The sequence below is a fragment of the Phyllopteryx taeniolatus genome, chromosome 19, assembly GCF_024500385.1.
Source record: "Phyllopteryx taeniolatus isolate TA_2022b chromosome 19, UOR_Ptae_1.2, whole genome shotgun sequence".
In the NCBI taxonomy this organism is placed as follows: Eukaryota; Metazoa; Chordata; class Actinopteri; order Syngnathiformes; family Syngnathidae; genus Phyllopteryx; species Phyllopteryx taeniolatus.
Window position 1 is genome coordinate 7,436,227 of NC_084520.1, and position 25,964 is coordinate 7,462,190.

General features: G+C 41.5%; 2 protein-coding genes across 2 annotated transcripts in view; both read right to left on the minus strand.

The window, feature by feature from the left end:
- The window catches only part of antxr1c (ANTXR cell adhesion molecule 1c), a 35,564-nt gene extending 15,780 nt beyond the window's left edge, over positions 1-19,784 (minus strand). The window contains exons 1-9 of the mRNA XM_061756335.1: positions 19,321-19,784; positions 5,431-5,502; positions 4,094-4,165; positions 3,682-3,763; positions 3,492-3,522; positions 3,221-3,294; positions 3,020-3,088; positions 680-760; positions 411-471 (exon numbers count right to left, since the gene is read on the minus strand). Of these exons, the coding sequence (XP_061612319.1) occupies positions 411-471; positions 680-760; positions 3,020-3,088; positions 3,221-3,294; positions 3,492-3,522; positions 3,682-3,763; positions 4,094-4,165; positions 5,431-5,502; positions 19,321-19,484 (706 nt within the window). The 5' untranslated portion in view covers positions 19,485-19,784. The remainder of the gene's footprint in view (positions 1-410; positions 472-679; positions 761-3,019; positions 3,089-3,220; positions 3,295-3,491; positions 3,523-3,681; positions 3,764-4,093; positions 4,166-5,430; positions 5,503-19,320) is intronic.
- Positions 19,785-21,045: 1,261 nt separating this feature from the next.
- rbp3 (retinol binding protein 3) lies at positions 21,046-25,705 on the minus strand. Its single transcript, XM_061756870.1, has 4 exons — positions 24,424-25,705; positions 24,159-24,349; positions 23,130-23,272; positions 21,046-22,652 (listed from the first exon to the last, which is right to left on the minus strand). Exons 1-4 carry the CDS (start codon positions 25,615-25,617, stop codon positions 22,327-22,329), a joined length of 1,854 nt encoding a protein of 617 aa, XP_061612854.1. The 5' UTR covers positions 25,618-25,705; the 3' UTR covers positions 21,046-22,326.
- Positions 25,706-25,964: the final 259 nt, after the last annotated feature.

The following is a 25,964-nucleotide window of genomic DNA, read 5'->3' on the forward strand; positions in this document are numbered from 1 at the left end:
GTTCTTCCCTACTGTTAAAAATGTCTGATCTATCCAAACAAAACTAAACAACCAAAGTCAAAATAGCGTCTCCTCAGAGCATTAGCCGGCTGCATACTGTTGACGCGCACCGCCAATCCGCTATACTTGCTCTGACGAGGTAGACAAATGAACGAGTTCAACACTTCTCTGAGCATGTCATATCGAGCTCCTCAAATCCCTGTGTGCATTTTAATATCATGAAAGTGAATGACCTCTTTTTTTCTCTTGGGAGGATCCTAAAGAATGTTGTCTTATACTATATAACAATTACATATGAGCTGATGACCTGGATATGAATATATATATATATTCATCTGGGATTGTCATTCACATACAGTAATGCAGCATTAACTGTGCGTTTGGCATGTATGTATGTGTGTAGACCCCACCTCCAGCACACACACTGGAGGGCTCAGCTGCCAGGATCTCAATGCAAGATTTCTTGATGATCTGTATTGGAAGTAGAAAAAATTTTTTTTTCACATTATATAGCATTTACATTATATGTTCCAATTTGGATCACACAGTATTTAATTCAAACCTCAAAACCACATAATTCAAATCAAATGGCCTCATATTACTAAAGGCTGCAGCAGCACAATGGAAATTTTACAGGACACATTTGTTTGCTTCTTGGTACAATAAAGACTTTATTTACCGAATCGATAACACCCCGGAGGGCGTGGAAGCCTCCCAAAACAGGAAACACATGTTCGATGGTGTCTGCGATGGTCGCCAGCTATACGTGTATATCCATAAGGAGAGACATTAAGTGGAAAGGCAAAGAAGAAAAAAAAAGAATTATGATTTTGGAAGTACTTAATAGACACTATGTGTTGGATTCTGTAATTCCAGATTCCTGAACCCCTGCGGAACACTCCATTCCAAACCACAATAGTAAACCTTCCAAATATACAGGTACAGCTCAATAAATTAGAATATGGTAGAAAAGTTAATTTATTTCAGTAGTCTTACATTATATAGATTCATTAAAAATGCATTTCAAACCAAGAATGATTACTGTAATGTAGTCCAAATAATCCCGCTTCTTGGTGTGGTAGTCCACATGGCTTGTGAAAATTTTCATGCCAGGCCAGTAGCTGGCAGTCACTTGGTAAAGGAACTACCTGCATTCACACCAGCTGCTCATCCTCCTGTGTTTTCTTTATAAAATCCCATATTTTATGCTTCACCTGCCTCTATGTGGATTTAGACTTGACATCCTTCCATCCATTTTCTATAGCATTTGTCTTAATTCGTAATACTGTTCCACTCCTGTCCTGTAGGTTATGGTCATTACAAAGTGAGTGCCAAGTTCCACCACACAGCAAGCTTTTTTCTTCTAATCTCCAGAATGTGGTGTGTCACTGTCCCACTTGGCCCCAACGCAAGCGGATTGTAACGACAATATCTTATCCTTATTAGGGTCACAGGTGAGTCAGATCCTATCCTAGATGACTTTGTGCAAATAGCGAAGTACACACTGGACTGATCGCCAGTTAAGTGTAGGACACATATCGACGAACAACCTTTCAAACTCACATTCACACCTATGACAATTACCCAAAGAGAAATTAATTAACCAAAGAAGCGTGGTTTTTTTTTTGGAGGGGGGAATGTGGGAAGAAGCCCCTCGAGGTACCTGGAGAAAAGCATGAGGAAAACATGCAAACGCCAAACAGGAGTGTCTGAGGTGAGATTTGAACCCCTAACCTCAGAACTGTCAAGCAGACATGCAAACTAGGTCACCGTGCTTTGAATTTAAATAGGTAAATAACACCTCTGTTGAACTGCTTTATCTTGAGCAGCATTAATGAGACGCCATTGTTTTTGGTTATTGCTTTAACACTTAACACAAATGTCCATGCCCTTTCTTTTCAGCATGTAAATGGCAAACCATAATACCGTAATTTCTCGTGTATAATGCGCACGCATGTATAATACGCACCGCCAAAGTTGACCACAAAATTCTGGAAAACCCTTCTACCTATGTATAATGCATTTTTACAATGCATGAGTTTTCTTCTACCCATATGATCAAAACATGAAGTTTTATCTGTATTTTGTTAGTTTTTCCCCCCCCAAAGAATTATTCTGAAGTTAAGCAATTTATTTGAACATGTGATCTTTTTTTTTATTTACTTGCTCTTATTTTGAAATTCACAGCCCTACTTTTATTTATAAATTAGAAAACACAGGCGGCACGGTGGACGACTGGTTAGAGCGTCAGCCTCACAGCTCTGAGGACCCGGGTTCAATCCCCGGCCCCGCTGTGTGGAGTTTGCATGTTCTCCCCGTGCCTGCGTGGGTTTTCTCCGGGCACTCCGGTTTCCTCCCACATCCCAAAAACATGCATGGTAAGTTAATTGACAGCTCTAAATTGCCCGTAGGTGTGAATGTGAGTGCGAATGGTTGTTTGTTTGTATGTGCCCTGCAATTGGTTGGCAACCAGTTCAGGGTGTACCCCGCCTCCTGCCCGATGATAACTGGGATAGGATCCAGCATGCCTGCGACCCTAGTGAGGAGAAACGGCTCAGAAAATGGATGGATGGATGGACAATATTTCACAAATTCTACTAGGGTATGTAAACTTTACAGCACAACTGTACATATATGCAGTCATACACATTCCCTGTCGTGGAATGAAAGTGTAGGCTACACTTTTTTAAATAACCACTAGGTGGCGGTGGCATTTTGGAATGAAAGTGTACAGCTTTTTCATAACCACTAGATGGCGGCATACATTTATAAAATGTGAAAGTTTCTTTCCATTTGTCCCTATACCTATGTACAATGCGCACTATTGACATTTGACCATTGTGTGGGTGAAAAAAATGCGCATCATACATGAGAAATTACAGTAGTACTATTTTAAAAAACATTCCCTTTAACACCAAAACAGTATTTAGACAAATTTTTAGGCTTCAACATGAAGTTGTAGTGTGAATGAGTGACCAAAACAACCCAATATTTATAATTTCTAGTTGTAAACAGATACCTGAGTCTCATTGAAGTCTTTAACGCCAACACAATACACAATGGCTCCTAGAGATCTGGCTCGCTCGGCCTGTTGTAAAACACAGGGTGTATGTATGTGAATTATTCCCAGAAAAACATGCAATCAAATAATGGGCATTTCCTGGCTTCCCGAAATGTCCAACATGTGAATGTTGTGCCACTTTAATGGTGCGGTCGCTACCTCTTGCTGTGCGGTGATAAGTTGATGTTCCTGCAGTTCTCCGTCTGTCAGTGCTATAATCACGCTAGCCTTGCCTGCAAAATAAGAAAAGTGGTGCTATAGCCACAAAAAAAAAAAAAGAATCTGTCTGAAGTAAATAAAGGGTGTCAAAAAAGGAATGCTGTACTTTGAATAATCATGAAATCAGTGTGCAGGCCTAAGCACTGCTTATTGTGTGCACTGGTACATTTTTTGTGTTACACCCTGTAATAATGAGTGAGTAGTTGCTTACCAAAGTTCTCCTGGTATATCTGCTCATTTGCCTTAAATAAGAAGACAGGTTGATTAGATTCAACCAGTTCATCAGATCAAAGAAGCTCAAAATTCTGATTTATGTTATAAAAACAAAGACTAGAGAATACTGCATTAGTTTTTTTTAATGTCTTTCATAATTTATACAGAGCAGTGATTTAATTGCCTACCCTCTGTAGTCCAAGGTGCATAAATGTGTCTCCACCTGGAGTCTCTCTTTTAAGCGCATTTAACCCCTTTTTAATGTCCACTCTGCAAAAAGATAACATCAACATGTGTTTATACGAAGTTTGTTTTGAAATAGTGTCCTCTTAATTAAGTCTATAAGAAGCTAAGACGTTTCACGCAGTATCAGCTAGACAGCTACACGGGGGCATGCATTCATTTTCAGCAGTGTGTCGGTTCGGGAGAACATCTGCTTTCACTCTGGCGCCATGCTTTGAATTAAGTTTGCTGACAATTGCTTCCTATTGCGTGAGAGCATGCGGCGCTGCAGTGTCATCCGTTTTTGAGCTTTAGCCTCTTCAGCCACTTGCCGTTAATAATAATAATGTTGAAAAACTAAAAACATTTTTCACTTACCTTTTCTCGGTAAGTTTAAGGATGGTGGATGCTCTTGAGGAGAATGTTATGAAGGACATCCTAAGCATGGGACTGGTAGAGAAATATAAAAGAATGTCACTAAAGACTTGCATTTTGTCAATGGTCATTAAAGGGATAATACTTTTGGGGGAAACATCAACAAACAAAACTGGAGACAAAATTTTAATCACAGAAGCAGCAGAAGCAGCATCCTTAGCATGCCACGGAGCATGTGACGGATGTAAAATAACAGGGGAGTACTTTTTTTTTTTTTTATTCTAGGAAGGAGCATATGGTTTCACCCTCACTTTAACAGGAAAATGAAATCAGCAAAATAAAAAAATAAAAATTCATGGTGTTAATTTATGTTAACGTGACGGATGGCTAAATAGGACTGTACCATTATTTGATTTTGGGGAGAATTTGTCATGACTCTAAGGCAAAAAGGAGGTACTAAATTACTGAAACAAAATTTGAAAAACAGATTTTATTGGTAGCAGGCTACTTCCTGGTTCAATGGTGAATGTCTTAAGGTGGGCCTCTCGCATTTGCATTCAGAGGCCCTAGTGACTTCAAATGTAATGTTCCACCCACCCATTTTCGATTGCTCTTGACCTCATTAGGGTCACAAATGAACTGGCAAGGATGGTTTCATCATTGAACCTATTGTCACCACAACTAACTTTACTGCTTAACTGAGTGAAACATTAGCCTGCTAAGTGTTTGAACATATGCCGGGATGTAGTGGTGGTAGGGATACGTTTAATTTTATTGCTCTGCTATGTGTGCGTGTTTCTCTGTGGAGAACCTCCTTGTGGGACTCCAGGAAGTCCAGCACAGAGGAGGAAAGACATCGTAAAATTCTTTTTTACAACCTCATACTGTCCACTTGAATTCTGAACTCTGGGAAGTTCACACTCAACATGACTATCCATCCATTTTCTGAGCCGCTTCTCCTCACTAGGGTCGCGGGCGTGCTGGAGCCTATCCCAGCTGTCATCGGGCAGGAGGCGGGGTACACCCTGAACTGGTTGCCAGCCAATCGCAGGGCACATAGAAACAAACAACCATTCGCACTCACAGTCATGCCTACGGGCAATTTAGAGTCTCCAATTAATGCATGTTTTTGGGATGTGGGAGGAAACCAGAGTGCCCAGAGAAAACCCACGCAGGCACGGGGAGAACATGCAAACTCCACACAGGCGGGGACGGGGATTGAACCCTGCACCTCAGAACTGTGAGGCTGACGCTCTAACCAGTCGGCCACCGTGCCGCCTCAACATGACTATTGGCCTCAAAATAGCACAGTAACTGGGTATGTTGATAGCACATCTTACCTTTTGAATTTCTCAGCCAAATGTTCGACAAAGAAGTAGATTTCATCCCAGTGATTCTGCACACTGCCAGACCTAAAACAAAAAACAAATGCATGACTTAAAATATATTTTGTTTTGTTTTTGTGTTAAAACAGTATATAAAAAATTAACATCTCTGAATACACAATAACAAGGCCTCAATGCAGGTAGACTTTCTTCATTAGTGTAGTGTACGGTGGAAATTAGTTTGTAGCATATTGTGAAGTTTTTAGTGTCACCATTGCTAATGTGTGATCTTAAATCCAGGCTGTATGGTTATTTGTCTAAAAACCCCACACAGCTTTAAATGTAATGTTTAAACACTAAAATTACTGCTAATTAAACTATCTGACCAGTTTATCCATGTAAAATTTAATGTTTGAAAAAATTACTGTACCTGGAGTACATAGCTTTTTTATAGGTAGGACACTAGATAGCAATTTCCTTTTGCCCAATATAAAAAAATGTGTAGGCCAATATCATATCAAATATATCCAACACAGAACGGTACTCAAATTTGGAAACTTTTGCTGAAAAAAAACCCAACAACACAGAAACTTACTAACTTAACTCACTAGCATGTCTCCTGACTAATTATGACTGAAAGTGTGCCTGGAGGCCCTGGTCTCCCCCAGGGGAGCATTATATGTCTGGACTTTAAATGCTTATATAAAACACCATATGGAGCAACATTTCCTCTGGATCAAATGTTTGTGTTTGCTCATTGGTCATTTGACTAAGAGTGTGAGCAATACATACGTAGGCTTCTGGCACAATGTGAGCAGCCATCAGGTTAGTAGTTAAGTTGAGAGAGAGAGAGAGAGAGAGAGAGAGAGAGAGAGAGAGAGAGAGAGAGAGAGAGAGAGAGAGAGAGAGAGAGAGAGAGAGAGAGAGAGAGAGAGAGAGAGAGAGAGAGAGAGAGAGAGAGATGACCCATGGGAAATGAGCTAACCAACTGTGGTAAAACTACAGCCCCATTCGGAGTATGACGCCTACTCGGACTCAAGTTCAAAGGAGGCAAAATGTTTTTGTAGGTGCTGACTGACTGATGTAACAATATTAGATGAGAACACGCCAACGTGTCAAGGGGCACCGTTTCTCACAGTGGTCACTTGGGTTTACTGCCATCATTTAAGCCAGCTGTACATATTCTGATATTTGGGCTGAATTAGACCCTGATTCCCCATTTTGATCAAAGGCCCGATAATTGGATGTCTAAGAAGAATTATCCTGACCAAATATTCTGTGGTTTGGGTGTGTTAAGAGTGTTTTCTCCTCCCTAATCTTTTCAGAAAACAATTGAGGGCTGAAAATCATCAATGTCAAACATGTTCAATATTTCTAATTACAAAGTCTTTCCTGATGGTGACAGAGCCAGAGATTAAGTGTACGCCCTGCAACCATAGGGATGGCGGTTCAGATCCCCGAGTGCATGTTGGTGGTGTGGCCCTGGGCAAGACACTTAACCCACATTGCCTACGAATAAATATGGTTGGCTGTTTGGTGGAGGTCGGAGGGGCCGTAGGTGCAGAATAGCAGCCACGCTTGTGTCAGACTGCCCCAGGACAGCTGTGGCTACACAAGTAGCTTACCATAACTGGGGTGTGACTGAGGAGCAAATGAATAATACATGCATTTGTAAAGTGTCTTTGAGTTCCTTACAAAGCACTTTATAAGTTGAATGCATTATTATTATTATTATTAATCACCATTCACACTTTTTAGAGTCTTCAAACAAGAAAAGATCATCATTATACCGTGCAGTATAATCATTTACTACATGTACTATGTCTCTACACTTAAATTCATCTAAAAGACGATGCTGCTAATGTCCTGTGTAAACAATGGTATGTATAACCCTAGGTAATTACAGTTACTACCAATTGAGTTTGTTTGTCTTCAGTGGATGATCAGGAAACAAATAAGCAAAAAAGTTTTTTTTTTTTTTTTTTTTTTGGGGGGCATTCGAATACAGAGACGTCGCAAACATCTTCGTCCGCTAATTGGCAGTCATCAACTGACTGGAAATGCTACAACACCTAGAGGAGAGCCCTCAAATGAAATCGCAACGATTTAGAACGTATTTAGTATGAAAAAGTTCACACCTATGGGTACGTTAATATTTTCCACTTACAACAAAGGTCCTTGGACTGTGGGAGGAAGTGAAATTTCCAAGAGAAAACCCACACGAGCACTGGGACAACATTCAAACTCAAAGAACCTTGTGGTGTGGGGCAACAGCGCTTTCCACTCGCCACTGTACTGTAGAAACATCAAAAACTGCACATTCACTGAGATCATTGCTTAGGGAGTCTTTGATTGTTTTTTGGCAGCGGAGTTGCACGGTACATAGAGAAGACTTTGTCATGCCAAGTCACATTACAGATACATGATGAGCTGTGGAAAGTAAGAGGAGTGGGCTCATATTCCCAATGAGGAGAACAATGGCCGATTGCAGCAGTGACTCTCCCTCCATGACTCTCAGTTTTAGAATTCCCCGCACAGACCACACATGCTGCAAATATCTCCTCCTAACACCAAGAGGTCTTCCACAATAACACGCACTCCACGAACTCTGGCATCTGCTTGCGGGCAAAAAATGGTGGCCAGCTTTCTACCTCAGCATTTTCTTCCTTCTCGTTCTGATGAATCCCCGCCTCCCTCATATCAAGGCTTTCTTGTAACGCTGACTGAGCTAAGGAAAAGGACAAGACCTTAAAGATAAACAATGTTTAAATGCTGTGAGCGCAAGCCAATACACAATCAGCGACACAGATTCTGACCTGAAGGAACCGTGTACAGTATTTAGCAGATTATTCCATTACTGTACCAGAGAAGGATTAAACAACGCCTATTTTCTGCAGCAAATAGTCATATTAAAATGTCGTGACAATTTATTGAACATTAGCTTTATTTCCCAATAATTCATGTTTTGGTTGGATCACTCCCATTGTGTGAGGTGGCTGCCGTCGTGGGACCGAGGTCTAGCTTGCAGTTTCATTCACCTGTTCAAACACCGCAGGGGAAAGGAAGTGGTCCATTCTGTGTTTGACTATTATTTTATCTGGAGAGCACTCACCCCATTAATTTCTTTTTAAATCTCATTTCGGCAGTTTGAGTGGAGCCCAAAACCTGGTTTGTTTGGTTTTTTAAAAGTAAGCGGGCTTTAGAATGTGCGGACAAAGCGATTGACGCCAAGTTACATCATCACAAACCATCAAGCATTCACGAAAGCTAGAAGAGGTAAAAGAGGTTCAGACCAGAGGTCCTCAATTGGCAGACTTCATAGGCCTAGCCCAAGCGTCTTAATATTGTTTTGATGAACTTTTTTTTTTTAACTAAACCAGTATAACATTTGGGGGATTTACAGGGATTTTAGCCTAATGGCTGTTTATCTGGTCATTCATCCATTTTCCATTCCACTTGTCCTCATTAGGGTACTGGGTGAGCTGGAGCCCATCCGAGCTGACTTTGGGCAAGGGACAGAGTACACCCTCGATTTGTCGCCCGCCAATCACAGCTTTTTTGGTCATCTTTTGTCTATTTTAATTGACAGTCAAATTGTCTGAGACCACATTCTAACGCATGCTCTACATGATCATGGACCTGACCTGAAGATATTTTCCTTGGATGGATCTCTAAATTTTAATTGAGGATCCCTGGTTTCGACCAGGCGGCACAGTGGACGACTGGTTGGAGCGTCTGCCTCACAGTTCTGAGGACCGGGGTTCAATCCCCGGCCCCCCCTGTGTGGAGTTTGCATGTTCTCCCCGTGCCTGGGTGGGTTTTCTCCAGGCACTCCGGTTTCTTCCCACATCCCCAAAACATGCTTGGTAGGTTAATTGACAACTCTAAATTGCCCGTAGGTGTGAATGTGAGTGTGAATGGTTGTTTGCTTGTATGTGCCCTACGATTGGCTGGCAACCAGTTCAGGGTGTACCCCGCCTCCTGCCCGAAGATAGCTGAGATAGGCTCCAGCACGCCTGCGACCCTTGTGAGAATAAGCGGCTTGGAAAATGGATGGATGGATGGTTTCGACCAATGTATTATCAGACATGCATTATACAAGTCGCAATAATGGTGATGATGTCAAGTTGCATTAAGTCCACAGACATGGCAAGCAGGTAAAAAAGATGATGAACACGCTCATATGCTCAAGGTGGTATGTGGAGTGTGTTTCATTGGATGTTCTTCAGACCAGATAAAAATTTCCCTTTTATGACTAAAATAGAGTTGACCCTCTGAAGTTACCTGGGAAAAATTTTATCTGAACAAATTGGACATTGACCAGTATATTCTTGTTCCACCTTTATTGTTTGTAAAATTACTAAAACGACCGAAAATTTTTACAAAGCCATCTTGCTAGAGCTTGTCAGGATTCGAATTTAGTAGCTTTTTGCAGAAATTACATCAAAGTCGAAATTGGTGCCATAAACCTTGCTCTAAAGGTCGTTACATACCTATAATCTGGCCAGTTATAAGTATTTAAGTTTAAATCAACAAAGAACAACATTATTGAATATTTCTGAAAGATTATCCCGACCAATTTTTCTGTGGTGGTGGTTGTGTTAGGATTTTTTTGTCTTTGTTTTTTTTTTTTTTTCTTTTTTTTTTTTACCCCAGTCTGCTCAGGAAACAGTTGAGACCGTCAAATTTAAGTTGAATCTGTTCAATATTTATGATCGCAAATTTTTATGTTTGTGGTGACTACTGAGGAAGTTCAAGTCACAGACTCGGTGATTGTGATTTAATCTGCAACAATAGCGAATTAGGAATCGACCTGAAGTGCGATGGACCCAAAAAGAGAAGCAATTGGTTGTGCTACGTGTCTCCCAAGTCAATCACTTCTATAAAAATGACAAGGAGAAGAATTTGCTGCAATAAAGTTAACAGATAAGTTAATAGTCTCTAATAGTAATCTTCTTCTATTTCTTTTTCTAGTACTACTCTTTGTTCATCATTGTATTTACCAGCACTCTGGATGCTCTGTGGCATCATGCTGCTTCTGACAGGTCTGTCTGGGTACTAGAAAAGCAATCTGGTTTAGGGGTAAGAGACTCACGATTGTCCATCCATCCATCCATTTTCTTTACCGCTTATCCTCACTAGGGTCGCGGGCTGCTGGATCCCATCTCAGCCACCTTCGGGCGGGAGGCGGGGTACACCCGGACCGGTCGCCAGCCAATCGCAGGGCACATAAAAACAAACAACCATTCGCACTCACATTCACACCTACGGGCAATTTAGAGTCTTCTGGGAGGAAACCGGAGTGCCTGGAGAAAACCCACCCAGGCACGGGGAGAACATGCAAACTCCACACAGGCGGGCCCGGGATTTGAACCCCGGTCCCCAGAACTGTGAGGCAGTTGTACTAACCAGGCGCTCCACCGTGCCGGACTCACGATTGTCATTAAAGATATTTGTGTGAATGCTGTGCTGTGCTGTGCTGTGTTGGTCATCTCTAGTTCCTCATCATGTGTGCAGGCTCACATTTTAAGAATTGGTCAAGATGTTAAAAATTGGCCTTTGTGTATGTGTGGCAGACTTGATGTCTTGCAGGACTTTGTCAAGGCATATTATTCTTTTGTGGACGAGTGGGCATATATTATGGCTTCATCACTAGGCAACTAAACTTCATGGTCATTGACAGTCATAGCGCCCGGTGAGAGCAGTCTGTTGGAAAAGATATTATACACCATTTTCCCACATGATGCAGCAGCAAGGTTTGCTATGTGAAGGACTTTGTCTGTGGGATTACATGCAGAATGGGAGTGAGGTAATGTGAAATCTCTGCTGGCTCTTTTGCCTGCCAGATAAACTGTGGCGATGATTTACCCAAGGCTTCCATCTCAGGGCCAAGTTGTGTGCGTGTGTGGAGGTGTGTGTGTGTATGTGTGTGTGGGTGTGTTTAACTTCCTTACTTCAACATAGCTGGCAAAAGAGGCAAAACAGCTCGGAAGTACTGCGCAATTGACGCACGGCGAGGATTTGCGCCGCCATTTTTAACCTTATCCTGCTGAGTAAGTCAAACACCAGTGTCTCGATGTGCAAAACAAAGTGAGTCAGATGCTCTTACAGACATGGGGGAGGCAGAAAGGCAAGAGGAAAACAAATGCGAGAGAAAAACAAATGAGATTGCGAGGAAAGACCAAGGCAGCATTTCCACATTGTCAGCTAATAGACTAGAAAATGGAGAGGTAAAAAGAGAGGATGTAAAATTCTTTCTAAATACTGTAATATGAATCAATATTTATCCTTATATTGCAATGGAGTGTGGAATCTACAGTAAATGCTTGCAGCTTGTTGTCGCCTTGGTAACACAATTTAAAGGGCGCATTTCATGGAAAATTGACTTTGTAATTGCCTGTACAGTAAACAAATAGTTGAGTTTACTTTATCATGGATTAGAGTCATATTAAATTATACAAGCACCGGTCCACATTTATTGAAATAATGATCACTGGGAGTGAGGATGAGCATTTGGACACAATTCCTTTATATTTGATGAGAAACATTGGCAGTCAACTTAATCGATTAATTCTGTTTTTTTTTTAAATAATTTGGATCGGATGCGAGTGTTTTCTCCTGAATCTTCTAAACTCCTGTTCTGATGCCAGCGTCAGTGGCTAAACATCCATAGCGTGGATGCGGCTCGACTTCCATAGCTCACGTTCTTCTTCTTCCAAACGCAAACTAGATGAGACTAAATTAATAGCGCCTCTGCTGGTTGCACTCTGTTCTGTCTCAGTTGCTTCAAAGACATACTATGTTACACACAGTTTTCCAAATTCAATATTAGCCTGTCCCTACTCAATCTGGTCTGTTTCTAATATTCTGTTTGGTAAAAGTAAGGGTATGGGCACCGAAGCATCTCAGAGCAAAATTTCTGTTTAGTTGATGTCAAACCAGAGTGGACGAGGGTGGATGACAGCATGTGGGAAAAAGCCCTGTTGGTCTGCAGGTTTTGTGGCTTTCGGCTTCATTCTCACGCTTCAAAGTGTGCAAGAAGGAAAAATAAAATTTCAAAAATCCCTACAGCGACCAAGACGGCTGTCTGCCATTCCAGCTGGCCCTATCCAGACCACCCCAGCCTGCAGCCAATGATGGCGCTCCAATTCAACTGACTGGGCACAAAGATTTGTTTGTTTAAAACCACTAACCTACTTTTACAGCTAGTGCTGCACCATGACTCTTTACTGCAGCACTGCTGAGCTAATGCACATTTACATGCAACTGAAAGGTAATGTTTGGACAAAAAGGGCAAGTAGAGAGACGTTTCATATCAAAACCATCCATCCATCCATCCATCCATCCATTTTCTGAGCGGCTTCTCTCACTAGGGTCGTGGGCGTGCTGGAGCCTATCCCAGCTATCATCGGGCCTGAACTGGTTGCCAGCCAATCGCATGGCACATACAAACAAACAACCATTTGCACTCACATTCACGCCTACGGGCAATTTAGAGTTGTCAATTAACCTACCATGCATGTTTTTGGGATGTGGGAGGAAACCGGAGTGCCCGGAGAAAACCCACACAGGCACGGGGAGAACATGCAAACTCCACACGGGCGGGGCCGGGGATTGAACCCTGCACCTCAGAACTGTGAGGCTGATATCATATCAAAACCTTGTTGTATTTTATCTTTGACATTTGATCATAACAATAAAAATACCAATAGATGTGAGAATTAAATATCCAAAATAGACCACTTCATCAATATAATCAACGATGCTACAATAATTGACAATTTGTAATACAGTACTAATGCCAACCATAATGACAACACACCCAAACGTTTATGTAGCCTATACTCAATTATAGCTGTAAAGTATTGTTAGTTTCTTTGTGTGTCATTTCAATGGTGTTTTTAGCATGCTCACATTAGCATTTAGGTCCTAGCAAAACTATACTAAATGCAGTTGCGTTAATGTGGTTACTTGCAGTTGTTACAACAGTGTAACAAGACATTGTTGACCCCACACTGCCGCTTATCTTACCTTATTTTATCTTATTAGCTAAATAAAGAATGGTGACATTCGCATTTAACACCAGACAAGTGTTTAGCTCCAAGTGAAGCAATGCTGAATACTTCAAACCTTTGACAACTGATCCCACACCATATCTCATTTCTCATCTTATTAATGTTTTACCATACTGATATTGTCTTTGTCAAATACGTTATTTGAAGTTAACTGAAGTTGTTTTTTTCAAGAATACTATAAAAAATACTTTTTATTTTTCATGTTGTCTTTTTAGAGTTTTTGCACAATGGCATCAGCATTTAGCTCCAAGAAAAGCTAAGTACAGTTAGGTTAATGCCTTAATCTTCACAAGCCTACCAAGCCCCGATGAAGATGAACAGAATCAATTGCATTTTTAATTATGATGGCAGCACTTCATCACCAAGCCGCCGAGTTATGCTAGTCAAATAGTGTAGTGCAGCGAGCACATCACCAAGATAATCATAACAAATTCCTCTTATCAGAAGCGAACAGTGCGCATGCAACAGCGTAGCAGCTCTGATTTGGAACTCCAAACAAATGCTAATACAGTTTCCCAAGTCATGTGAACATAGCCCTGTTTGGTTTCACCATTAAATGTACAGTAGCACATGCTGTATGCTTCCACATTTCATACAATTCTTATTACTAGTTCAGCAGCTCACTTTATAATCAAGAAAAGCTGTCTCCCTCTGTAAAACATAGAGTTTCTAGACAGAAACCACAACATCATCCATCCAAATTAATGCATCTTTTCTTCTCTGTTTAGCTGCTCATTTGTCAAAAAGCGTACTGACATCTTCCCACCATGGCGTGACAACAAGTTCCCAGTTTGCCAATAAATGCCTTTGGAGTTGACCTTATGAGGCAACTCACAGGCGTCATCACTCCTTATTTCTCGGTTGGACCTCTTCTCCACCTATACATTAAAGACATCAACAGTCATATCCTACATAGCCCTACACGTCTTATATTTGACCACCATACTTTCAAGATGTCGTCATTAAACACAGAACGGAACATAATGATCAGTTTGGATGTTGCACAAAAAGCTGGCAAACTAGTGCCAAAGTTTCCAAATGGATACGGACTCATATGCTACATTTGCTTTGTAGCGTCTAATCTAGTAGAACGTGCTCATGCTGAAGGAACTGCTATAAGAGATTGCGGCCTAAAAATAACATTCGAAGTGGTTAAGAGTCAAGTACATCTTTTATCAATTGGTTTCAATGCATATGGAAACAGTTTATGGTTGCATTACACCATGCTATACAAATCCTAGATCCAATGTACACCCCCGCACCTCATACTACGGCCAAGTAAGTCGAAGATGTACATTGAAGATAACATTTCTATAAAAAACAACTACAGTCGCAATCAAACAAGTATTGGATGATACTGTTCCACTGCAGTCCTGTAGTGTGTGCCAAGTTCCACCACATAGTAAATGGTTTTTCTCCAAAGCTCCAGAATGTGGTGGGTCACTGCCCCACTTGGCCCCAAAACAAGTGGACTTTAACAGCAAAATTCATGTTCAAACATGTTGATGTTTTTGGAATCATAAACTCGACACAAAAAGGCCAGACCCGAGATTCAAACTCTACATCTCAAAACTGTGACACAGACATACAAACCACTAGTCCGCTGTGCTGCCCTAATGGCAAAATGTCTCAATAAATTCCTGGATTTGCACCTGTATCTGGTTTTGCACCAACATTGAATGTGAGGCGGATATTTTTATATATATAATTCTACTCATTAATTGAACTCATTAATATAAACATGCACAAGAGAGCTGGTGGAACAATGAGTAGAGGCTCATGCTCTGGATTGAGCTGTAAAAAAAGTAATTGAACCTTGCACATCATTGGTAAAACTAACGCAAATCCCTTATTTAAACTAAATACCGTCCATATGAGCGGCACGGTGGCCGACTGGTTAGAGCGTCAGCCTCACAGTTCTGAGGTGCGGGGTTCAATCCCCGTCCCCGCCTGTGTGGAGTTTGCATGTTCTCCCCGTGCCTGCGTGGGTTTTCTCCGGGCACTCCGGTTTCCTCCCACATCCCAAAAAACATGCATTAATTGGAGACTCTAAATTGCTCGTAGGCATGACTGTGAGTGTGAATGGTTGTTAGTTTCTATGTGCCCTGCGATTGGCTGGCAACCAGTTCAGGGTGTACCCCGCTTCCTGCCCGATGACAGCTGGGATAGGCTCCAGCACGCCCGCGACCCTAGTGAGGAGAAGCGGCTCAGAAAATGGATGGATGGATGGATGGACCGTCCATATGTGTGTGTGTGGGGGTGGTGGGGAGGGGTTGATTTGATGAGGTTGGGCATAATTTAAGCAAGATTACTAGAGTGCTCCCTCTTGTGTGAAGTCCACCAGCCGTGTCTATATGTCTGTCTCGCAAGTCCTCCCTGGAGCGGGTGCTGAAGCTGGCACGAGAGCTAACAATAGCACGTTATTCTTAGCATGTCTGTGTTTTAGGCAACAAAGCCAGTCAACAATGGTCTCCACATCTGGTCAGCAGTCCCGTGTTTTAGCTTCTAATTCGAGTTGTGCTGCAGATGCTTGTGGTCGCAGCATGTCAAACATAAGTCCTTGTGGTTAGAAGATTGCATATTTCTGATAAAGCCGTTCGGCCGATGCCTTGAGACACTATGTCATAAAGGCACCAAGAACAGACCTTTGAAGGTTCGCTGTCCTACATGCGGTCCATTTTCTCTTCAAGTTAACACCAGGTTTCTCTATATCCATAAGCGTTCATGCCCTGTCATGTCTCCATAGATCAATAGATGGATGGATAGGTTATTGTCGGGAGGATAGATTGACACTTGAACAGATGGATATATAGGCACATTTGGTTGACAGATGAATGGGTGATAAATGCTACATAGAGGGTTAGGATGGATAGATTGACAAAGATGGAGAAAGAGATATACATGCCTTCAAATATACAGTAGATGAATTGAGAGATGGATACATTCAAGGTGACTCTGATCAACCCCAAATAAAGTTCAGCTGTACCATTAGGCTTTTCCTGACATTTGCGTTTGCTTTCTAGCAGATGCCTGAAGATTTTATGTTAACACTGACTGCTATTTAGAACTGCTTATGATGATCTCCTCGTTGTCCGAGGCCGTAAAACATCATCAAAGCATGATGCTGCCACTAACATGCTTCACTGTAGGTATGTTTTTTAAAATGTTTATTTTGGTCATAAGCATTGTTTGTTGGTGCCAAACATGCCTTTTGGAATGACGGCCAAAAGGTTAAACATTGGTTTCATTGGACCATAACAAAATCTCCCAGACACATGTAGGATATGTTCCAATATGAACATGAGTGTGACTTTTTTATATTCAAAGTAAATTGGCATATGCATGGATATTTAGCTTGATGACTAGTTGGACAGAGAGATGAATAGGTGAATGGATGAGAAGATAAATAGATGGACTAATGCTTAGGTAGACTGATGGATGGAAGCCAGATGGATGGATACAGTAGAAATTGACAGATGTATAGATATAAAGATGATAGATAGCTAGAATGAGAGATGGAGTGATGAATAAAGAAAATAAAGCTAACTAGATAGATGGATAATAAGGATGATGTCTAGTTAAGTTTAAGTTGATAGTTTAAGCTTTCATTTAGGCATTCACTTTTTATGTCAATTTGAAAAAGTGGGGGAGTGCCATTGTGGTGGACTTCCCAATGATTGTTCTTTGCTTACTGTATTATAAATTACCACCCCAATTCCAATGAAGTTGGGACGTTGTGTTAAACATAAATAAAAAAAGAATACAATGATTTGCAAATCATGTTCAACCTATATTTAATTGAATACACTACAAAGACAAGATATTTAATGTTCAAACTGATAAACTTTATTGTTTTTAACAAATAATCATTCATTTAGCTGGGACAGGTGGCAAAAAAGACTGAGAAAGTTGAGGAATGGTCATTAAACATCTGTTTAGAACATTCCACAGGTGAACAGGCTAATTGGGATCAGGTGGGTCCCATGATTAGGTATAAAAGGAACTTCCCTGAATTGCTCAGTCATTCACAAGCAAAGATGGGGCGTGGTTCACCACTTTGTGAGCAAGTGCGTGAGAAAATAGTTGAACAGTTTAAGGACAATGTTCCTCAACGTACAATTGCAAGGAATTTAGGGATTTCATCCTCTACGGTCCATAATATCATCAAAAGGTTCAGAGAATCTGGAGAAATCACTGCATGTAAGCGGCAAGGCCGAAAACCAACATTGAATGCCCTTGACCTTCGATCTCTTAGGCGGCACTGCATCAAAAACCGACATCAATGTGTAAAGGATATCGCCACATGGGCTCAGGAACACTTACGAAAACCAATGTCAGTAACTACAGTTCAGCGCTACATCCGTAAGTGCAACTTGAAACTCTACTATGCAAAGCAAAAGCCATTTATCAACAACACCCAGAAACGCCGACGGCTTCTCTGGGCCCGAGCTCATCTAAGATGGACTGATGCAAAGTGGAAAAGTTTTCCGTGGTCCGACGAGTCCGCATTTCAAATTGTTTTTGGAAATTGTGGACGTCGTGTCCTCCGGGCCAAAGAGGAAAGAACCATCCGGACTGTTATGGACGCAAAGTTCAAAATGCAACATCTGTGATTGTATGGGGCTGTGTTAGTGCCAATGGCATGGGGAACTTACACATCTGTGAAGGCACCATTAATGCTGAAAGGTACATCCAGGTTTTGGAGAAACATATGCTGCCATCCAAGCAATGTCTTTTTCATGGACGCCCCTGCTTATTTCAGCAAGACAATGCTAAACCACATTCTGCACGTGTTACAAAAGCGTGGCTTCGTAGTAAAAGAGTGCGAGTTCTAGACTGGCCTGCCTGCAGTCCAGACCTGTCTCCCATTGAAAATGTGTGGCACATTATGAAGCGTAAAATATGACAACGGAGACCCCGGACTGTTGAACAGCTGAAGCTGTACATCAAGCAAGAATGGGAAACAATTCCACCTACAAAGCTTCAACAATTAGTTTCCTCAGTTCCCAAACGTTTATTGAATGTTGTTAAAAGAAATGGTGATGTAACACAGTGGTAAACATGACCCTGTCCCAGCTTTTTTGGAACGTGTTGCAGCCATAAAATTTTAAGTTAATGATTATTTGCTAAAAACAATAAAGTTTATCAGTTTGAACATTAACTACCTTGTCTTTGTAGTGTATTCAATTAAATATAGGTCGGACATGATTTGCAAATCATTGTATTCTGTTTTTATTTATGTTGAACACAATGTCCCAACTTCATTGGAATTGCGGTTGTACATTGCCTTTATGAATGCCTTTTATGAGCTATGAAATCCCCCAAATGGAGGACTGCATTTTTTTTTCACCATTTAATTTCGTCACTGGCAGTCTGCTCCTAGCTGCTGAAATCGAGTGCCGAGATGTCGCTAAACCACAGCATTTTTTCCAATGTGGGAGAACAGAGAGCACTAATGACAGAGTGATGGCTGAACAATTTCTTTGCAAACAAGAAAAAAAGAAAAGAAGGAGGGCTAGGCCAACAGGTCTGAAAGGAGAGACCCTTCTCCATACGTCTTTGTTTCAAAGGGTGAGTGTGTGGATTTTAAATTGGGATGCAGAGAACATGACTGTATCAAACAGTCGCTCCTCTTTCTGCTGATTCAGCAAACCACAAGTCCGCCTCCTCTGCTGCGTCACCCCATGCATGCGGATGCAGAGATGCACATTAAAACTCATTGCAGAGGCATCTTCATCTTTTACAAATCCAATTCCTGACATAAATTTAGCAGTAAAAGCACCACAGTGATAATTGTATTTATGTATTCACCAAAAGGACCAAAACTTACTTATCAAGCACAAAATAGAGGTCAAAAGCGCCTTGACAAGAACTCTCTTCTTCCTCCTCCTCATCCTGGAGCTCCGGTTCAGCTCTGGCAGATGACGAAGTGAGCAAAAATAATCCAAACAAAAGCAGAGCAAGAGACATGCTCCACAATAATCTTGGCACCATTTCTTCTTTGTTTGAGGAGGGGGTAAAAAGTAGTTCCTTAACGGCTTGGAAAAACACACACTGATTCACAAAGTGTTCTCACATCCCACTAGTCGCCTTTAAAATGAAAGGGATGCAAGGGAGACACAAAGAAAAAAAGTCTACTCGGTGTCTTTGTGAAAACGATTAACAATGTGGAAAAAGTTTCCTGTCAGCGACTCAAAACATGTTGAAAGTGGGGCAAAAAAAGAGGTGAAACGGAGCGTTGTTGGCACTGGAAGATCTGGGAGCCCGTGGGACAAGCTGGACTCAAATGGACCAGGTTTCATATTTCATCTTGAGGAGGAAAGAGAGAGAGAGAGAGAGAGAGAGAGAGAGAGAGAGAGAGAGAGAGAGAGAGAGAATCAGAGAGAGGGGAGAAAATGGGTCAACATCCCATTTTGCTCCTCCCACGTCAAGCTGGGAAAAGGAGCAGAGAGGGATAGGCTGATGATCCCTAGGAGCTGTGATTCCAAAGGTGTGACCCTTGAACTGTACACCCACTCCATGTGTATTCTTATTTGTCACTTTCTATCCTCATGAATCAAATGTTCTTGATTTACTGCATTTACATGGGATTAAAACAACACAAACACAAACTTCACGCAGGGTATGGACTGGGTGGTTAGAAGCCGTGGGGCAATTGGAGCAGAGCCCTACCATATCCAGCAGATGGAACTGAAGTGGAAAATCTGGCTAAACTTTCATTACCTTATGTGAAGTATTTCATATTTAACGCAGAGTACTGATTCAATTGTGAAATAAATAAATAAACTTACTTCCCCGAGTGATAGCCATCTGACTTTGTTGTGAACAGAATACTGATCATGATCGCTAATGCTGGAATCATCATCCTTCACTTTTTGGTCCTTTTAGGTGGATTTTTGGTAAAATGGTTTGTTTTGTGGCTGTAGGCTTTTCCACCCATCCTGGAAAAGGCCTGCGGATGCATTGTTTTCCCAAAAAAAAAAAAATAAATAAACAAAACAAAAAAACATAAAGACATCTGTGGGAGGTAAACTCTACATTAATCAAAAATTAAACTAAATGACGCATTAAGCAGATGAATAATACATTTATTTTGTGTAATTTATTTTGCTACCCCCTTCTGGTGGCCTTGCCGCAAAAGACAGATTTTTTTTTCTCAATGGAAGCCTCTTTCTTTCATAGTTCGCTGACTCACCCTGATGATAATCTCAGAATAACACCAAATACAGTATATACTTTGTAAGGTGTCAGTAGAAACAAAATCTCTTACATATGGTACATTTGGGAAATAGTCAGTTGTGTTGCATTCTATTGCATGGTGATGTCTTTGCTAACCAACGCCCCCTGACACCCCCAGAAAAACTAAATCCAATTAAATTTTGATGAGAATCTACACATGATTTAAATATCTATATTTAAAATTTCCTATTTTTTAAAAAAGAAATTAATTTCCTCTATTGTTTATGATGGGGAAATCCAATAAAAAAAAGTGAATTTAAAGGAAAAAACATCCATAAAGTATTTACAGTGGATATAAAAAGTCTACACACGCCTGTTCAAATGCAAAGTTTTTTATGTAATAAAAGGAGACCAAGATAAATCATTTCAAAACTGTTTCCACCATTAAGAATGCCTTTAACCTGAATGACTCAATTGATTTAAAAAAACAATAATCTTTTCAGGAAGGGAAGTAAAAAGAAAAGACTGAAATAAAGTGTGCTCACTCATTTATAGTTGGGATGTGTGTGCACAATTAACCAATCACTTTCAAATTCATGTTAAATGGGAGTCATCATACATCCACCACCATCTAAAGTGCCTCTGATTCACCCCAAATAAATTTAAGATGTTCTAATAGGATTTTCATGACATTTTTTTTTTTACTTTCTATCACAAGCCCGAAGGTTTTGTGTTTATACTGCTTGCGCCTTCAAACTGCTCATAACCCCCATTTCCTTGTCTAAGGCCCCACATACAATTATTGAAAAACCGCCACAAAGCATGATGCTGCCACCACCTTGCTTCAACGTAGGTATGGTGCTCTTTAGTTGATGAGCAGTATTGTGCTTGCGCCAAACTTGTTACTTTTGGAATTATAGCCAGAAAGTTCAACATTGGTTCCATCAGAACATATCAAACTCTGCCAAACACGTGGCAAAATGTGTAGATGTCTTACAGCCACTGTACATGTGTACAGTATGTGCAATAAAATATTCTTTTCGATTTTATGCCATGACTGAGGACATGTCCAGATGTTAGTTGTCTTGAATGAAACAAAAGACCACTGCACTTGATTTATGAATACGAGCCACCTGAAGGTTAAAAATGGGATGTCATGAAGCATTTACACTTAGAAGACAACCAAGCATTTAGAAGACAACCAACAGGCATGTTTTTTTCCCCCCATTTTTTATTTATTGACTTTTTAAATTTGAGCTTGCCACTGTCACACGGGCCCAAGTAGGTTTTCATGACACAAAGTTAACAGCAGAATGAACATAGTGGACATTTAGTGTTTTCACTTCACAAAGATGATGAAAAGATGATTTTTGACACAAGTTGATAAACCATTCCCAATTTAAAGTATCCAATAACAAATACCATTAACAGTGACAGCCTCGGTGAGTTCAATTATTTTTGACAGTTACTTCATATGAAATCCACAATGAAATAAAAACTGGCACCAAATGCTGGTTTAAAATGTTGATCTACGTCACAAACAGACAAGTAGGTGACAATAAAATAGTATTTTCTTCTTAAAATACATTTTCTCTTTGAACAAGTCTAGCACCAACAATTTTCTCAAAGCAAAGGTGGACCTTTATTGTGACATGATTCACTTCTGACCGGCCAAGTGCTTGTTGAAAATGCCCTTGGCCGTTTCGAGGGCGGCCGCCGCCGCGACGGGTATGTGAGGTGCAATGCCGCTTCCTTCCCAGGATGGCGCCAATTTAGTGTCAGAGTGTATTGTGGGGATGCTGAGGAAGACGTCGCTGTCACCAACTTGGAAGGTCTTGGGTGGGTGGGATCCACCGAAAGTGGTCTCTCCTACTATCATCGCGCGGCCCAGCCTCTTCATGATGAAGACAAACTCCTCTGCTGCCCCGGCTGTTGCTCCACTGGTCAGGAGGATCAGGCTCTTCTTGGACCCGTACCTCGTACCTGAATCAGACAGGAAGTGTTCAACAGCGGTGGGAAGTATCGACGTACAAATGCTTTGTGACTGTGGTTAAATAGATTATTTTCGGTATCTGTACTTTGACTTCTGTTATTACTCCCTTCATTTAAAAACTGTACTTTCTGTACTCCTTACTTTATAAAATTAGGCTTGTCACCTTTTTTCAATCTCCACGGATAACGACACCACATAAAGAACATGTAAATAAGGTAAAGTCGACAGCGGTTGAGATTTGGATTAATTTGAGGTAGAACGTCAACCAGGAAACATGAACAACACTGACGCAACAAATTCGGAGAAGCAAGATATTCCCCATCAATGGCCCTGTTTTTTTAAGAAAATTTGACAGAATTGCACTTTATGTCAGGAATCTCAGTAAAACCTTACACATTAGTCAAGAACGCAGGTTAGCAGTACTGTGCCACAGACCAAGGCAATGATCCAATGCCATATCCAATTACCTGTGAGTTCAGGCAGTGTCTGGAGCACTGTGGAGGTTCCAGACTGTCTGTCTGTCAGCTTGTCCAGCACAATGTGCTGGTCGGCGTCAAAGAAGTAAGAGCAGAATCCGGCGATCGCTGTTGTAGGCCCGCCGAGGTTGTTCCTGCAAGCACAGTTACAGGTCAGAAGAAAAAAACTGTGATTCAGAAAAAGGTTATCTCAGGTTACATAAGACAAAATGGTTTTAATTCCAATTGGTTTTAAGCGACTGATGATGAAGGCGTTAGTTGCTCTCTCTACATTAACCATACATTCAGCTGGCCTACAGTCTTTCAATGATGAATTGTGAACTTGGAGTCAGTTTTTGTACAATACGTTTTTCGAGAAATTTTTCCGCAGATATTTTGTCCCAGTTTTCTGCTCAGTTTTGGTACCAAAACCACATGACTCGACTGCTCATTTCCTCCACGGAATGAAGCGCTCACACAAAACAACCCATGCGCATGTACAACTTTATTGAGTGTTTTCTTTTCGAGTGCTCATCAACGCGCACGTTCATTGGAAGAATTTTGAAAGTTTTCGTGCTTATTTATTGAGCATAACCGCTCAATAAGCAACATGGGGCCAAAATAGGTTCCAAGTGCCGGTCCCTTGATAAAGAAGAGAGACACAAAACAACTTTTAAAGAAAAAACTCGCAGCCAAGTACGAAAAATTGGCAAATTTCCCTTCCGAAGTTGACTGAGCGAACCAGTACATTATCAGTGGACTTTCCAGATTATTTCTTGTGAAAATGGACTCCCCACAGAAATGGTTGCCACGCAATCACAGGCCATTTATGTAACTCATCTATTCCCTACCAACTGGACAAAAGCGAACCACTACACTACTAATAGACGATCTCACACCATGAATAATATGTGTACTTTTGAGTATACTTATAACTTACAGTATATACTGTATATTCACACCTAACCATTTTAGTTGACCATTTTTATCCTTAAACAGACATTTTAAACAGATGCCTGGGGTTGGCTGAAAATTGCCCACCTGAGGTCAACAATCATTGCATCTGTGTTGACAACTTTGTTCCACACGTGCTCCACAATAATCTGGGCAATGGTCTTGACCTCCTCGAAGTCGCCAAACATGTCAAAACGCAGGTAGCCGATGTTGTTCTCGAAAATGTCCGTGTGGAAGGAGACTTTGATGAGATCAATGTACATCTCTGGAGTATAATTCTGAGGAGATAAACAAGACTTTCAAGGATGATAGACAATGACAACAATAATTAGTCAGCGCTCTGGGGCCTTACAATAGGTGGCGGGACTGCAGTGTTAGTGGTGGTCTTCAGGCTCTTGTCTCCAGACAGGGTCTTCAGGTCTGCTGACAGTTTCTCTTCAAGGCCGCTCTCTGAGACAACCATGTTGTAGTCTCCATTCTCAAGGAGCCCTTTCAGCTTTGCTGCGACATCCGCACCGGTCTCCTCGAAGGCGTAGTTGTCGGCGATCAGGGCTGCCGATCCCTCAATGATGGCAGGTACTTGGGCACGGAGTTGAACTATCTTGATGGCCGTGGCGAGGGCATCCTCTGCATTGACTTTAACATCAGGGGTGACACCTGTTTGCTCCCAGGTTGAACCAGTGATGGGGTTGATGGACTTTGCGGTGGGCAACGTCACGTAGAAATCTGTGTCGCCAACTTTAAATTGATCTACTTTGACCGAGCCCCCAGCGGTCTTCTCTCCAACAACGGTGGCCCTCTTCAGGTTCAGGAGACAGTAGGCCACATCTTCAGCTACCCCCTTGGTGTTCTTGCTTGTGAGGATGATGAGAGGTTTGGTTGTGCCGTATCTCTCCCCCAGCAGCGTGGGCATGGACAACATCTTTGTGGTGGAGTTTGAGGGACGGTCATACACACTGTCGATGTGAATCACAGAGTCGGCTGAGGTGAAGTACGAGACGATATAGGAGAGTCCCGTGATGTCCCCGCTGCTCGTGTGGCGCAAATCAAAGATTAGACCTGAAGTAGATAGGACTTTGTTCCAGACTAAGTCTACCAACATGTGGCCGATCTTGTCAGCAGCCGCCTCCCCGAGGATGTGATCGATCCTCATGTACCCGATGTTGCCCTCCAACATGTCCAGCTTGATTGCGTTCTGGAGCATTGCGACAAGTTGCTCAGGGGGCAGGGCAGGCATCTGCGGGGCAACCACAGGGACGAAGTCTGGCTCGTAGGAGATCTTCAAGCGTGGGTCATTGATTGTGGTCTGGAGGCCAGCGCTGAGGACTCGAGACAAAGACTCACCATCTGGAATATTGAGGATCTCTGTATTGCCGCTGGCTGCTGCGATGGCCTCCTTCAACCCTGCCAGCTTCTCTGGGGAGCAGTAATTGTCTAAGATGATCTGTACCATGTCAACGATGAGGCTGGGAGGAAACGCGGCATGGATGAATGCAACATTTCTTAAAACTAGAAGAGTCGCAACCACCACTAGAGCCTTTGCCATTTTTGCCAGGTTTGCCACACCAAAGATGAGTGAAGCTGGTGCCTACCGAGAGGTTCCTTGTCAAATGCCTCTGTTATGGCTCCACGATTTCTGTTAACACACTCATAAGAGGATTTAGCCCACAATAAACCTCTAATCGTATTATACCTTTTGTAATGCAAAAACAACCTCGCCAAGTAGGCGTAACAAGCGGGAAGCGTTTCTAAACATACTGAATGTAAATTTAAACAAGGTGTTTTGAGCAACTATGCTAAATTAGTAGTGTCATGTGAGTTGGCGGTGTAAATGACAAAAAAAATAAAAATATTGATGGAATGAGAAAAAAAACCATCAGAATACACCCTGAA

Coding starts and splice junctions, on each gene's coding strand:
- rbp3 (XM_061756870.1), bottom strand. CDS start 25,617: ATGGCAAAGGCTCTAGTGGTGGTTGCGACTCTTCTAGTTTTAAGAAAT. Junction 24,350..24,423: donor CTGCAGTCCCGCCACCTATT/GTAAGGCCCCAG, acceptor TTATCTCCTCAG/AATTATACTCCAGAGATGTA. Junction 23,273..24,158: donor GCAATGATTGTTGACCTCAG/GTGGGCAATTTT, acceptor CTGTGCTTGCAG/GAACAACCTCGGCGGGCCTA.